The sequence below is a fragment of the Nicotiana tomentosiformis genome, chromosome 5 (assembly GCF_000390325.3).
Source record: "Nicotiana tomentosiformis chromosome 5, ASM39032v3, whole genome shotgun sequence".
Classification (NCBI taxonomy): Eukaryota; Viridiplantae; Streptophyta; class Magnoliopsida; order Solanales; family Solanaceae; genus Nicotiana; species Nicotiana tomentosiformis.
This window is the reverse complement of record NC_090816.1, coordinates 697668-712684: the sequence shown is the minus strand read 5'-3', so window position 1 is coordinate 712684 and position 15017 is coordinate 697668. Positions and strand designations below refer to the sequence as shown.

Genomic DNA, 15017 nt, shown 5'->3' with positions numbered 1-15017 from the left:
TGAGGATTGCATCGCCCTAAGGCAGGGGGTCGTGAACATGTTTCATCAAAGACACCTCAAAGAATTGTTGAGCGATCGAGAGAGGACCAACTTTGCCCGAGGATGTGAACAACACCAGGGATCGCCGAAACCACCCTCACCGACTCGCACCACTCAAATGATCATCGGGTGCGACAATGACGTTTCGATCAACAACGTAAATTTCACCAAAACCCACAATCTCAAATGGTCAATCACTCATGAACGATATGACGAATTCGAAGAAAGTATCATCTTCGATAAGTCAGATACACAGTTGGTTTTCCCTCACTATGATGCCCTTGTTATCACTTTACGAATATTAGATACAGATGTAAGACGCATTATGGTGGACGATGGGAAAGGCTCGCGCATTGTCCACCCTTGAGTACTTGCACAAATGAAACTTGAGGATAAGATAGTGACGCGCTGCATCACCTTAATAGGTTTTAACAATGCAGTTGAATGAACGTCCGGGGAAATTACACTTCTCGTCCTAGCCGGCGGCGGCACTCTGGAAACCACATTCCACATCATGGAGCAGGATACATTGTACAACGCTATAATAGGTCAACCTTGGATACACGCCATGCGGGCTATCCCCTCCAGCTTGTACCAAATTGTTACGTCCTGCAGTATTACGTTGATGTTACGCTCCGCAGTATTATATTACGATGATGTTACACCCTGTAGTATTGTACGTTAAGATAATTGATCTCAGTTCAAGGACAAGATTATTTGGAGATTATAAGTAATATGTTATTTCAAAACAAGTGGTAAGTAAATTCGTGAAGGTTAGAAGGTAAACGAATAAAAAAAAAGGAGTTTCGTTGAGGGTTGTCATTTTGAGATAAAATATGGTCCAAGCTATAATACCCCGTAATTATGGACTAGTGTCATACAAGGTGCCACATGACCATGATAGTAAGATGTATAAAGTGTATTAAAAATGAGTAGTATTTTAAGTAATTTGAGATAATTCTTAATTATGTGGGTAATTGATTAATAATTAGGTAATGGGAGATTACCTAGTTAATTAAAGAATTTGGGTAAGATTACCCCCCCCCCCCCCACCCACGTGGCAGCTAGTTAAAGCCAAAATTAATGACTCTTAAGTCATGTAATTTGGTGGCACAATTAGAGGACTTGTGGCCAAAGTCATCAAAAGTGTGGGGCCCACACCCACGAATACAAAAGACTTCTTGAATTCACAAAATGAAGATACTTGCATCTTCTAAAGTGACAGATGAACTTCAGCAAAGAAAAGTTATACAAGATTAGGATCAAATTCAAAGAAGATATATATCTATCTTGATAGCAACGTAAATAGCTTCAGCAAGAGATTCATACGAGACTTCCTAGCATAATAATAACGGGATTTTGCAATTCTAAGGGAGTACGGTATAATTTTTCTCAAGAATATCATACGAATTTCCCCCTACTTCGATCTGCTGTTACGTGTTGTTGCAATTGACCTGTGTTAGAGGAATTATCAAGAGAACCGACTCAGGTATGTTAAGGCTATCCATTCTTTCCTTTTGGCATGGTCCAAATGATACAAATGAAACGAGCAAAATACGCAACTTTCATAAATGACTCTATTCATAGAAATACTAGGGGTGTCTATATTCTTGATTCCCCATGTGTCTTATTATTCTATCATCAGTTCTTGAGTCTCCAAAAATATCTAAGTTGATAAAGTTTATTTCATGACATTAATCAAAGGCATAATGGTCCTATGACGTTCCGAGAAATTTTATTGACGTATTTCATATACATTTCATTCATTTATATATGAACATTGACTCATGACCAGATTGCGTTATATACGCGTATATTATACGTATATGGGATATGGGAAAAAGTTACAGCGTTATATACGCACTACCACCTGATCAGCTAGTATACGTTGATGATTTACCCACAATGACCGAGATGATATGATGGGATGCCCTCAGAGGCTTGATGATGATATGAACGCATATACCTGAGCATGGTATGGCATTTATACGTATATGCATGACATTGTAAATATTAATGATTAACAGAGTTGTTCATACTTACATGTTGAGTCTTTTACTCTATGTTTGTCTCATGTCTATTATTTATTGATTTTCATTCCTTACATACTCGGTACATTATTTGTACTAACATCCCTTTTGTCTGGGGATGCTACGTTTCATGCCCGCAGGTCCCGATAGACTGATCGAGAGTCCTCCAAGTAGGCTATCAGCTCAGCGGAAGATGTTGGTGCGCTCCATTTGCTCTGGAGTTGATTTTTGATCAGTATGATTTAGACGTGTATTGTTTGGTATGGCAGGGACCTGTCCCGACCTTTATGATAAGTATGTACTCTTAGAGGCTTGTAGACATATGTCATTAATCACGCCCAACTATGCCTTGTAAAAAGGACATAAGCGGTCGCTGCAAATATAACCCAGTTCAAGTCCGGAGTCGAATCCCACAAGGAACTAACATATTTACTACAACTTTAAATAATGCTAATGATAAGCTCAGACAATTTCCGGATGCAAGATTTTTATGAATAATCAGTGGAGTTTATTTAGCTAAGGAAAAATGACAATAAAATTAGCAATAATCAAGACTAAAGTCGAATTCAAGGGTAAAAGGATCTAGGGCTATTTATTTTCCCAATTGCCGGATTAATTCTTAACTTTTTAGCTATAATCTCGCTGTAATACTCTATGAGGATTATGAGTTCCGAGCTACCGTAATTATCTCTCGATCAATTACGATAATTTACTGGAAGCATTCTCTCGAACTACTCTAGTTACCAATTTATGCAACTCAGAATTATTCCACCAAAGCTTCGTTATTTCTAACGCCACTTTTAAATTCAAGTAATTAATCTCTTAACTTACCCAAAATTGGTGTTGTTCAACAACAATCTAACCAAGTATTCTTTCTCAAGCAACACAAGGTAACTAGACACGATTAATCAAGGACTCTTTCAATTAACCACAATACAATACGTAGTTGAACAATCATAGAACAAACACCGCTCAGTTATAACAAAATAGAGTCAAGACTTCATCCAATAATTGGTTCCATCAACCCTAGATAATAGATTTAGCTACTCATACTAATGGAAAACAAATCACTAAAATAATTCATAATCAACAAATAGAAGTATGAAGAAGAAGATGAAAACTCTTAGAAAATTATCCGTCTTCTCTCCCTTATTCTTGCCTCTAAAATCTTCTAAAACCAGCTATCTCTGACTTCTGGGCGAGTTTAGGCTTCATATAAGTTTAGGTTAGTCGCCTAGGAAATTACATAATTAACCCTGCGTGTTTGGCTTTCGTCCGCCCGTCCGCGGTGACAGATTCGACCACGGATCCGGTCACGAATTTCCACTGCCTCACTACCTTGAGTTTGCGGGCCAATTCGCGGCCGCGCACCTGGAGGGGTCGTCTCGCTTTCTTTTCTTGCTCCTTTTTGATCGGGCTAACCTTCGATTGGCCTTTCACACTCTATGTTGACTCCAAAACACTCGTTAGCTCCCTCGGGTAACTAACGGTGTTATTTATTACAACTTAGAAGAATTGCTAGGATTCTTAGTTTAGATCAATTTCTTATAGTGTTTAAATTTTTCCATTGAAATTCTCACGTTTGAATTCTCCTGTGACTCAGGCGTATGCCTAGAAGCTATTTGAGGACTGGTGAAATTTTTGAAGGACTCTTAGACCCCGAGAAATCATTCAGGGAATTAAATCGAGCCAACAAGAAGAACAAACAGTTACAACAAAAACACACGCTCGAAATGGAAATGGACAACGTGGACGATGTCAACGGAAACAATCGAATAATCGGGTTGACCCAAACAATGGAGTGGTGGCACCTCTTGTGCCAGAAGCTGCTCTTTATGATTGGGCACAACCAGCTTCTGATAACCTCGCCACCGCCATTGCTGTACCTCAGATAAAAGTGGAGACATTCCAGATCACCAACAACATGCTGCATCTGTTGGAAAATAAGGGACTATTCTCCGGATCATACATTGAAGACCCACAACAACATCTGAAGAATTTCCTATCAATATGTGTGACCCAAAGACAGTCGAGTGTGACTCCTGAAGCCATCAAGTTATTACTGTTTCCATTCTCTGTGACTGAAGAGGCTCAAACTTGGCTGAATTCGCTCCTCTTAAACTCCATTGCCACTTGGGAAGAATTAGTCAAACAGTTCTTAAACAAGTTTTATCCTCCCAACAAGACTGCAAGGAAGATTGATGAGATATTGCAGTTCAGGCAGAAACCAACTGAGACCTTGCAAGAAACCCGGTAGAGGTTCAAGGGTATGCTAGTGAAATGTCCACACCATGGCATTCCAGATCAGATGCTGGGACAGAGATTCTACATGGGTTTAGCAAACAGTTTGAAGGCCAATGTAGATGCTTCAGCTGGGGGTGCATTTTTGAGCAAGATATTCACAGAGTGCAAGATCTTCTTGACAAGATGGCTCAAAATTCAGGCTAGATGACTAGAGGTATGACACTTACACCAATAGTGCATTCTGTTGCTCTTGACCCAAACAATTCCCATGCAGAGAACATAGCCACTCTCATGACTCAGATGAGAATACTGACAAAGAAAATTGATGAGATGGGTACAAAGCAAGTGCACATTATTGATACAACAAATGGAGGATTGTACACTCCTTGCATAAACCAGTCATATGTGTGCTCGTGGAGTAGAGAGAATGACAACCAGGGCTTCAGAGAAGACATGAATTATGTCAATAATTTTGGAGGTCAGAGGCAAGGTGAGCAACAATGGGGACCAGCACCAAACCAGCAGTACAGACCCAACCTGCTACAACACAACCCCAATTCTGGAGGCGTACGGCCACAAGGTCAAGTTGTACCTTATCAAAGGCAGCAGGGCTATAATCAGCATGTGCAACACTTTTTCCCTTGGTATTAACCCGAGAGGAAGGATCCTCGATTGGTAACGAAGTCGATGTTTTAGCCCCTTATAAGGCGTCACAGACTTGCGCCGATGACCCTTCAAAACCCGTTTCGACCTCTAGGAGCAATGTACATCCCTCCATCAACTCGACATCAACTCCGAGATCTATGGTCGTTGTTTCTTTGATGACAAAACCCTCCATCACCGAACTCCCCACGCGGAAACCTCCTTCATCGATATCAACGGATTGCCTCTTACGGGGGAGCAAATTATCATCATTCAGTGACGATCCTTCCTCACCAACCCTCGTCAATTAGATGACGCATAGGGAAAGTGGAAACACCCGCCGCAATAGTCGATGACCGAGCAGGTCTCACCGCAGCAGCAGGAACAGAAATAGCCTTCCTCTTACGGAATGCCGGAGCAGGAGCTTTCTGCCTCCTCGAAGATGCTCGGCCTGCAAAAGAGATTAGAACGTCAACTCTTAAAGTCATGACGAATACGCGACCACAAGCTCAGGACGGCATATGTAAACAGTCACTATCTATGAGTACGGACGGACAAACTCATCGATCGCTGAAAGCTTGGGCCAGAACTTTTGGAAAAAGGCCGGCCACCCACGAATCCCCATTGTGTGAGGCAAGACCTGGCTAACCCAATCATAAATATCCGCGACCAAAGGAGGGGCCTCGGTCTCGGTTGAATGAGAGAAAGACAGAATGGTTAGACTACGACCAAAACGAGCAAAATGAGCACTTAGTAAAAATACTTACGGGCGTAATTCCATGCCTCAGGAAATCCATTTGCGTTCGCCACCACGTTCTCAGTCTTGACATAGAAGTAATTAAACCAGAATCAATGATTTACTTTATCGTCCATCTTCACTACCAAGCTTTTGCCTCCACGGTGAAAAATGTGCAACATCGTCCCTCTATGGAAACTTAGCGCGAAAAGGTGCATCGGGTGGCGAAGAGAGACCTTGCGGCCAGCCAGTTCCGCGTACTTCGTCAGCATGAGGATGAGCTTGTAGATATAAGGAGAAAGCTGAGTCGGGCAGAATTCCTCTGCCAATGGGAGAATGGGAAAATAGTAGCCCACATAGAATGGATATGCGTAGAATGCGCAATATCCAGGGCGATGAATCTGCACCACATCGCGTCCAGCCGGGACCAGATCGATGTGGACTGGAATTTTGAACTTCGCCCTGAAATTAGTAAGGGCAACCACATCCATCTCAGACTCTACGACATCAGGGTCATCCTCGGGCAGCTTTGAGAAGTCAGTTCTAGCCTTCTCATTACGGGGAATTATTTCCTCCACCATATGAAAGCTTTCATCTTCTGCAACAATGACAGCCCCACCATCATGGAGAGGCATGCACACTTCCAAAGGAACAGGGTCAAGTACCCTACCCCTCCCCCTCCCCCTCCCCCAGAACTGGAAAACACATTAACTATTTTGGTTTTTGAATAGAGAAGGTGTAAACGCAGAAGAGTCAAGAGTAGCAGGAGTCACCAAAATCAGTAAAGGCAGTAGTATGACGTAAGGTCAAGAAAACAGAGATTTTGATCGAGGAAGGAAGAAGAAGATATGAAAACCCGATTTTTAGAATGCAAAGAGTGAATCGAAGGATTGAGTATTCCTATTTATAAGAGTTAGGGCATCAATATCGAGGAAGAAAACCGTCATTGCCCAGCTTAAGAATCAAAACGGCAGAGGCGCGGGAAACAATACAGGGTATCGGGAAAACGAAGAATGTTACATGCCCTTTCCCCATATCTCTTTTCTATTTATATGGGACATACCTAATCAAACCTAAAAGTATATACACCAAGAATATTCAATGAAATATTCTCTTGAATATCCTATTACAAAAACTAATCGTTAGCACTGCCCTTGATACTCGACCTCGGTCGTTATTGACTGCTCGGCTACTATCCCCGTTATCTACTAGTTGACCTCGACCATATCGCTTTCCACGATACCGCTCCGTGCTAAATCCCACTGAGGCAAATTTTGACATATACAGTTAGTCCCTCCGCTTATTAATGTCGACCCTGAGCGACCTTGATGAGCGGACTCTGATAGTTAGGGTTGAGAAGTTTTATGCGAGCAGGTTGAGTAGTAGCGCTTCGTACGGGATGGAAACGTGGACTTCCGTGAGCCGCAACCTAGGGTCACATCGTTTCAGAGTGACGTCATGTCATCATGCGTCATTATTACGCTAATAAGAACTTTTTGAGAGGAAGACTTTCTCTCTAAAAAAGATTCAAACACTACCTTTTTTAGAAGATTCAATTATATATTATTCCATACTTTTTCATCAGATCCGAGAATAGTTCCAATATTACAATATTTGCCTATCACTCATCACTGTCAGAAGGAGAAATCATCCACCCCATTCAATATTGGGTGAATCATTCTCCTTATTTACGTTAATGTAATTCATTATTATTTATTACATGAAATTATTCTATCATTAATGATCTCGAAACATTGAATGTACGCAGCATTTAATCCTTCGCCAACACTGTCTGATTTTATTTGAGTCGACTAGTTATAAATCTGGAGATATTATTATTAACTAGGTTTCATCCCTTTTTATATAAAATTAATTAGTTTAATCGAAGGTCTACATTTTTTGGTCAAACATTGTTCACGCTCTAGATGTCCCAATCTTGGGTGTATTGTGGGGGGGGGGGGGGGGAGGGGATGTTTAGTTTCTCACATCGCTTGTGGGATTAAATATTAGGCTCCTTATATTATCTTGAGCAATACTCACCTCAGCAAACTTTTGGGGTTGTGTTAGGTTAATTGTCAATTTTTTATTATTAAGTATATTAATTTGGCTTCTTATTAATGAAGCTGCTCTAGCATCACATAAAAACCTTGGAAATTTAGTAAGATATGCACATTTTGCTGAAACTTTTGGGGTTGTGTTAGGTTAATTGTCAATTGTTTTTTATTAAGTATATTAATTTGGCTTCTTTTTAATGAAGCTACTCTAGCATCACATAAAACCCTTGGAAATTTAGTAAGATATGCACATTTTGCTGGATAAAAGTCTTCTAGTGATGTTAAAGATTTATGCAGTAGAAAATATAGCGTACTTCTAATACTTCTTATTTTATCTAATTTTGCATAATATTGGTAGGATTCATATTGCCGACCCAAAGTCATTTGAATTTGAGGGGCAGTAGCAATAGTAGTTGTTGTTTATGCACATTTTGCTGGACGTTCCGGGGTTTACATTGAAGGTGAAAGCACTAATATTTCATACAGTTTATTACACTTATACTGCTGATACATTTGGAAGAGCTTATTAGTAATTCAATATATAGGAACATCTTTGCATCTCTATGTTATCAATAGGTAAACTCTCTGTAGGAAAATTACACATTTCACTCTTCTCTGGGCCTTGATCAGGCAACAACTGACAAGGTGTAGGCTGCACACCACTGGTAATTCCTTCAATATCAGTGCAAGTCCAAGGATACTTCTTGGCCTTCTTTGCCATACTTATTGTCACATTGGACATGCAGATTCCAGTGAACGGATCCCCGGAAATTCCCTCTAGCCGAGCAGCCATCGACACGTTCTCAGCCACCACATCGCGGTAATTAATCCTTTTTATCTCAGGCAATGCATTAGGATCCCAATGAGTGTCAGCATGTGATCCATAGTTTCCAGTCATCCAAAATACCCATTTCATTGTGTGAAGTGTCATCCCTTTGACATATACATCTTTGACAAAACCGCCTCGGCCAACAGCAGTCTTGATCCTCACCCCTGATTCCGTGTTGATGGCCGTGATGTCCTCCGCTCTTACATCTTGAATCCCACCTGACATTTCACTTCCTAGTGCTATTGCAGCACTATAAGGCGAAATACAAGTGAGGCGCCTGATAATCAATTGACTTGTTGGCATTCCATATTTTATACCATATTCATCCCAACCACTTTTAACTGCAACACAATCATCTCCAGACACAATGTAATTATCTTCAAGTCTTATGTTTGTGCAAGAATCTGTAAAGAACCAAGAAAAAGAAAGTCAAAAATCGGTCAATATACCATGAGCTTTTTCTAATTAAAATACATATAGGAAAAAAGGAATAAAAGGAAAAGCAAACCTGGATTGATCCCATCAGTGTTTGGAGATTTTACAGGAGCTAAAATAGTGATGCCTTGGATAATGATATTGCTGAAATTTCACAATAACCAAAGATTCTTGATAAACTTTAGTGTAATTGAAAGAATGAAGATTTTGGCCAAGTAAAATCACCTGCTATAAACAGGATGGATATTCCAAGATGGAGAGTTGACAAGGGTTAGATTTGATATTTGAATATTATCAGAATGCATAAGTTCAATCAGGTAAGGTCTTGTGTATTTTAGTTTTTTGCTGTGGAATTTCTGCCACCAAAGGGCACCCTGCCCATCTATTGTCCCATTCTCACCTAAATCATGTATAGAAAAAAGAATCAGTATTTTTATGAAGTGTATATACATTGAGAAATAAAAGGTATATAAAAATTGTATAACTGTTGGTAGAATGCTAGTTTACCTGTGATGATAACATCAGTAAGGTTAGTGCCAAATAAGAGACTGATGTACCTTCCACCTGCTGCATCTCTCCCGTGACCATATGATGGTAATGGGTCTATAACTGCCCATTCATTTATTTCCTGGACCAATTCAGTTATACAGTCAATAACAGCTAGTACAAATTTAGTTTTTGACATTAACACCAGTGGCGCCAGGGATTTAAAGTAACTTTGACCTATATAGACAACATAATTTTTCATGATCACTGACCATTCTTCAGCGGCTGAAACTCTGCCCCTGATTGAGCGAAGTCAAAATTTTTGATAGGTATGTTCAAGATTTAATAAAAAAAGGTCTTTTCCCCAAGACTATTTAGACCAGTACTAAAGCTACGTACTATATCAATCAATCAATCAATTACGCCTTAATTTAAATTAATTGGAGTAAAAAAATCATCTATATCCATTATTCAGGTCTATTTCATTTCTATACATCATAATATATCTTTTTGTATCTTTCAAGACAGAAAGAAAAAACTTTTAATAAACTCATAAAGTGAAATGGACTGAAAAGGTGAAACTGAACTTTAAAAAAAAATGGGAGTACCTGAGAAGCAAGAAGAACAGCATCTTTTTGAAGGAAGAGAGTGAAATGACTAGTAAGATTGAAGCTACCAGTGAGCCATTGACCAGCAGGTACTATAAGTTGTGATCCACCATCTGATGCATATTGGCTCAACTGATTCACTGCTTCTTGAAATGCTTTTGTGTTGAGTGTTTTTCCATCTCCAACTCCTCCAAAATCTTTTATAGATGCACTGTGTGCTCTACAACTTATTGCTTTGTACTCTAACTCATAAGAAGAAGACTCATCAAGAATTCTTGATTTTCTTCCCTCTGCTCCTCCTAAAAGCACCACCACTAATATCACTACTAGCAACCAACTTGTCTTTTCCATCTGCAACATAGCAAGAACACACTTATGAAAAAATACTTTTAAAAGATAAAAAGGACAGTCCGGTACACTAAGCTCCCGCTCTGCGTGGGATCCGGGGAAGGGTCGGACCCAAAGGCGGATCCAGGATTTAAATCTTATGGGTTCAATTTTAAGGTTTTTAACATTGAACCCATTATATTTTTAAAGTTATGGGTTCATATATACTATTTTTGCAATTTTAATGAATTTTTAAATACAAATTTTTACTCCGCGTCGAAAGTTATGGGTTCAGTTGAACCCATAGGTAGTACACTGCATCTGCCTCTGGTCGGACCACAAGGGTCTATTGTACGCAGTCTTACCCTGCATTTCTGCAAGAGACTGTTTGCATGACCCGAACGCGTGACCGCCTGGTTATATGGCAGCAACTTTATCAGTTACACCAAGTCCCTCATTCAACACTTTTAAAAGATGAACCACAAAAAAGAAAAAATTTTAAGGCCATGTTTCTTGAGTCTTGACTCCGAAAACCACTAGACGACTAATTCGAGTTTGCGTTGTGTAGGGCCTACTAAAGCGAAGGCTCCTACTAGGAGTTTTTTCATTCTTTAAGGCTCGAACCCGATAGAACTCTAGTTGAGGGTGGAGGATCCCATCAATTCCACTACGTTCCTTGACGGTCAAAATTGCTCTTTGCAAGAAGAGAGCAAGAACTCAGCTCTAGAACATGTTTCACAATGTTAAAGAAGAAAAGACATACTTTCAAGGGAAATTTTTTCTTTTTAAAGCAGCATTTGTTATAAAAGTTGGTAAAGAAAGAATGAACATTTGTTTTGGTTCTAGTTTATTGTGGCACTACACTGAACTACAGAAGAGAAATAAAGAGTAGATAGTGTGAATGTCACTTACCTGAGATGGCAATGGGATTCTATGAAATGAATGCATTGCTTGGTGGAAATATGGTATGGAATTGGTTTGGTGGTATAATATGCAAATATGTAAATAGGTCTATTATATAGACAAAGTTTTGTAACTGAACTGCTGCAACGTTTTTGTCTCAGACTCTGAATCAGTGACATATTTGGATTGAGGTAAATGATTCTCTGAAGTGGACAATTTTCTTCACCTTTTTTCCGTTTTTTGTTTTTGTTTTATTTGCTTTACATACATATAACAAGTTAAAACATCATCGATTACTGGAATAGCCTTGACATCGAAAAATTGACTCATCAATTAGAAGTTGATTACTTAATTTATCGTTACTATTATAGTCTAAACAACTTTCTTGATGAAGTTAAGCGTACTCTTTAAATAACAATTAAGTCCTCTGTTTATGTTTTAGTACATCTTAGTGATGTCAATCCTCGTTTGTAGTAGGCCTTGAGGAATGGTTTATAGACCAAGCCAAAATGTAGGTTATTAAGTGTATACACATGATAACATTATTTTTTTGGTCGAAGCTTACTAATTCGACTAATCCAAATGTGAGTGGTGTCAATATTTCTTACTAAGAAATATTTTTTTATTATCAAAGTTGTAACCCGAGATTTCTAGCAAAAATAGTTATATTCCAATCATTCCATCAAACTCTTAGGCGGTATAGCAACAAAAGGGGCAAAGGAGGGTCAAAGAGGGGTGAAAGAAACTGTGGGTCTGTGACTACCTTTCAATATCAGTAGTGTGCACTTTTTAGTGGTGGGTTGGGGGGGTGGGTTCGTGCTTGGCCGTTTCAGTTGGAAAGTAGTTGGTGGGGGTCCCATTTGTGTTGGCTTTTAGTAGAAGGGATTTCCCCATAATTCAGTCTCGTGACCCTTTACCGCACTATTGCCGACCCACTTCACGGGCGTTCCTTTTTGGCTATCATATCTTAAGGTTTTTTCTTAGTACTTTTTTATTTTTTTTCATTCTTTATAATATTACACAAATAGCACCAAATAGAAAATGCTCTTCTAAGAAAAATTTAAACAATTCTTTTTCATCACCAGGGAACGGATGGGAGAGAAACGCAGCATGGAAAATATCCGCCTCTTTACACGAGCTGGTTAAATGCGTGGAACAGTGGACTCATAGCACCTGTTAGCGCGGCTACGCAGCAGAAGAAGACGAGTTTTCGTAGAGTTGCATTCAACCCCATTGTTATGCTTTTCCGCTGGCAATTATGAGACCGCTCTGCCAGTGGCGAAGCCAGGAAATTTAATAAGGGTGTTCAAATTTTGAACAACCTTTGTCAGTGGGCTATGCAAGGGTGTTCAAAATCTATTTTTAATCAATAATAAGTAATATTTTACCTTATACGTAGTATAATTTTTTAGCGAATGGTGGTCAACATAGCTTCGCCCATGCGCTCTCCTGTAATGGATGGCAGAGGGTCCGTAGTAATGAAGAGTGAGAAAGGGAAAGTAAACGTATCGAACTGGGATGCGCTTGCTGATTTTCCGTCATCCAATCCACAAAAAATCAAATAAAACCTGACGAGATCCGAATTATTGATGAAAGAAACACCAAATATATTTTGCAATGAATATGAATAGAGCAGGATATTGAGAATCATATAGACAATAAAAAATAATGTGGGACTGATGTCATGGGCCCGTTTCCTTACGCTCGCCAGCGGCACCGAATTGCCCGTGCGGCGCCTGCAGTTCCCCTCGCTGCAGGACAGCCTATCTCCTTTCCTAAATTTTCAAGCACGATCATGTGCCTGTGGTGAAGCCTGTCTGGAAGGCATGCTCCAACTTGTGCCGCTCGTAGCATGTCTAGGCACTTGGCCCTAGACATGTCGTGGCGCTTCTCGTTTCAGAATCATAATCCATGCGCGCCCTGGGGTTGGCTTAGGACATGTCTTGTCCTTCGCCTAAGACTGAGCATCGTTCTCGCGTTCACAACCCAATCCTCAAGCTTGACACTCGCCTAGTGCATCCGCAACTGGCTTGTGCTTCGCCCGAGTAAGGCAACCTTTAGTCCTTGGCCATTGTCATGCGCATCTTTCGTGCCATGCCCATACATAGCACTCGCGACATACTTCCATCCCGTCTAGTACAGTGTCGCCCCACAACTGCATGTGTAGGCCAACGGACCCTTGCTCGCATGGTTGAACCCAAGCCATGCTCACAGGTCGACACATAATGCCCCTAATATAGGTGCATCAAGTATCCAATCGGCACGGAGGTCTCTCCAACATTTTGGCTGCCCGCGGGGCAGGCCGTCCTACACATCAAGCCTCCAATGCCACTTTGGTGCCCAACGCTAGCCCGAAGGCGTCGCGTCGTCTATAGAGTTCCCTAACTCGTATGGATACCTAAGACACTCCTTTGAGTCATCCAGGTAGGCCCTTGAGGTTTCCCCTCAAGGTAGATCATTAAATACGACTTGGTGGCAGGTGTGACGGCGTGGCTTGCCCGAGCCCAAATCTTGGACAGCCATCAGTGGAAAAATACTTGGAGCCTCACAAAAATCATGAGATGCCATCAAAAGGCACATTTGGCAGAAAGTCAGCAGACCAAGGGACAAGCAGCCGAAAGTGGGAGAGCATCTTTGACATTCTGGGCCATGGTAGATAGCAGGATCCTTGTAGGCTGCCTTTCTAACTTTGCCATGCTGGAATGCACCAGGCAGCTTTCCAAGCTGGAATGCACCAGGCTGCTGGATAGCCTTGCCAGCCCTGCCAACCACCCCCTTTATATAGCCATTTTAATTTTTATAAATAGGCTTTAGACTCATTCTTTGTAATCAGTAGATATTTGATAATACAACAAAAAAGGGCACTTGCCTCCCAAATCCTAGTCTTTCTTTCATAAGCTTTCTTGCTTGTTTCATGTGATTGTCATCACTTCAGCATAATTGTGATGTTTATTGTTTAGGGCTGAAGCTAAGTAGTAGTCAGGCTAACTTCGCTGCCCTCACAGAACCCTCAGAAAAACGGTTCTGTGACACCGAGGTGCAATTGATGTAATTTTACTCTAGGAAACCCCAATTTTTGCTACATCCTCGCCGCTTTTGCATCGTATATATGAGTAGCCTTAGTGATATTATTAGATCCCTTTGAAAATCTTTACACAACTAATGAACAAGTGTATAATCAATACTTTATACCATGGAATCATCACCCTCTAACACATATTAGTAAGGAGAATGTCTATTAAGGTTAGGTACACACACTCACATAGTTTTGATGGAATTACTACAGTAATTAGCTATTTCCTCTTATCTTGTTAATCGCTAGATCAAGATTTCATTAGCCAAAAAAGGTTCTCTTTTAGTTTAGTCCTTGAGCACATAACAAAAAATGCTATATATTTCGAGTAAAAAAAAAACTCCCCATATTAGAGTGGTTCAATCCTAGTGACGGTATTAATATTATGATTACACTTTGCATGCGCAGAAACTAGAAGAGATGGAGGACCATAAATCTTTTCTGCTTTATGGTTGCGTATTTTTGCTTATACTTCAATTCCATTCACAGCCACACACAAGATTCTGTTGCCTTTCATATGCTATTTATTATAGTAAAATAAAACAATATTTTACATGATGATAGTATTTTCAGTAGCCCATTGGCCATTAGTGGCCCTCCTCTTTATCCTC

At 40.2% G+C, this 15017-nt stretch overlaps 1 protein-coding gene across 2 annotated transcripts; it reads right to left on the bottom strand.

The window, feature by feature from the left end:
• Positions 1-8194: 8194 nt before the first annotated feature.
• Positions 8195-11493, bottom strand: LOC104095361 (probable polygalacturonase). 2 transcript variants are annotated; one of them, XM_009601485.4, is made up of 6 exons: positions 11343-11493; positions 10104-10454; positions 9517-9637; positions 9235-9409; positions 9083-9153; positions 8195-8978 (listed from the first exon to the last, which is right to left on the bottom strand). In XM_009601485.4, the coding sequence occupies exons 1-6, from the start codon at positions 11376-11378 to the stop codon at positions 8272-8274; spliced, it is 1461 nt and encodes a 486-aa protein (XP_009599780.1). In that variant the 5' UTR covers positions 11379-11493; the 3' UTR covers positions 8195-8271. The 2 variants fall into 2 exon arrangements, with proteins under 2 accessions (XP_009599780.1, XP_033511832.1); XM_033655941.2 differs by lacking the exon at positions 11343-11493 and adding an exon at positions 11055-11286.
• Positions 11494-15017: the final 3524 nt, after the last annotated feature.

Bases quoted from the DNA above. Each gene is read 5' to 3' on its own strand.
- LOC104095361 (XM_009601485.4), bottom strand. From the start codon at position 11,378: ATGCATTCATTTCATAGAATCCCATTGCCATCTCAG. The intron at 9,154-9,234 runs GTGATTTTACTT...GTGAAATTTCAG, and splicing joins ATCCATCCTGTTTATAGCAG to CAATATCATTATCCAAGGCA. The intron at 8,979-9,082 runs GTTTGCTTTTCC...GGTTCTTTACAG, and splicing joins CACTGATGGGATCAATCCAG to ATTCTTGCACAAACATAAGA.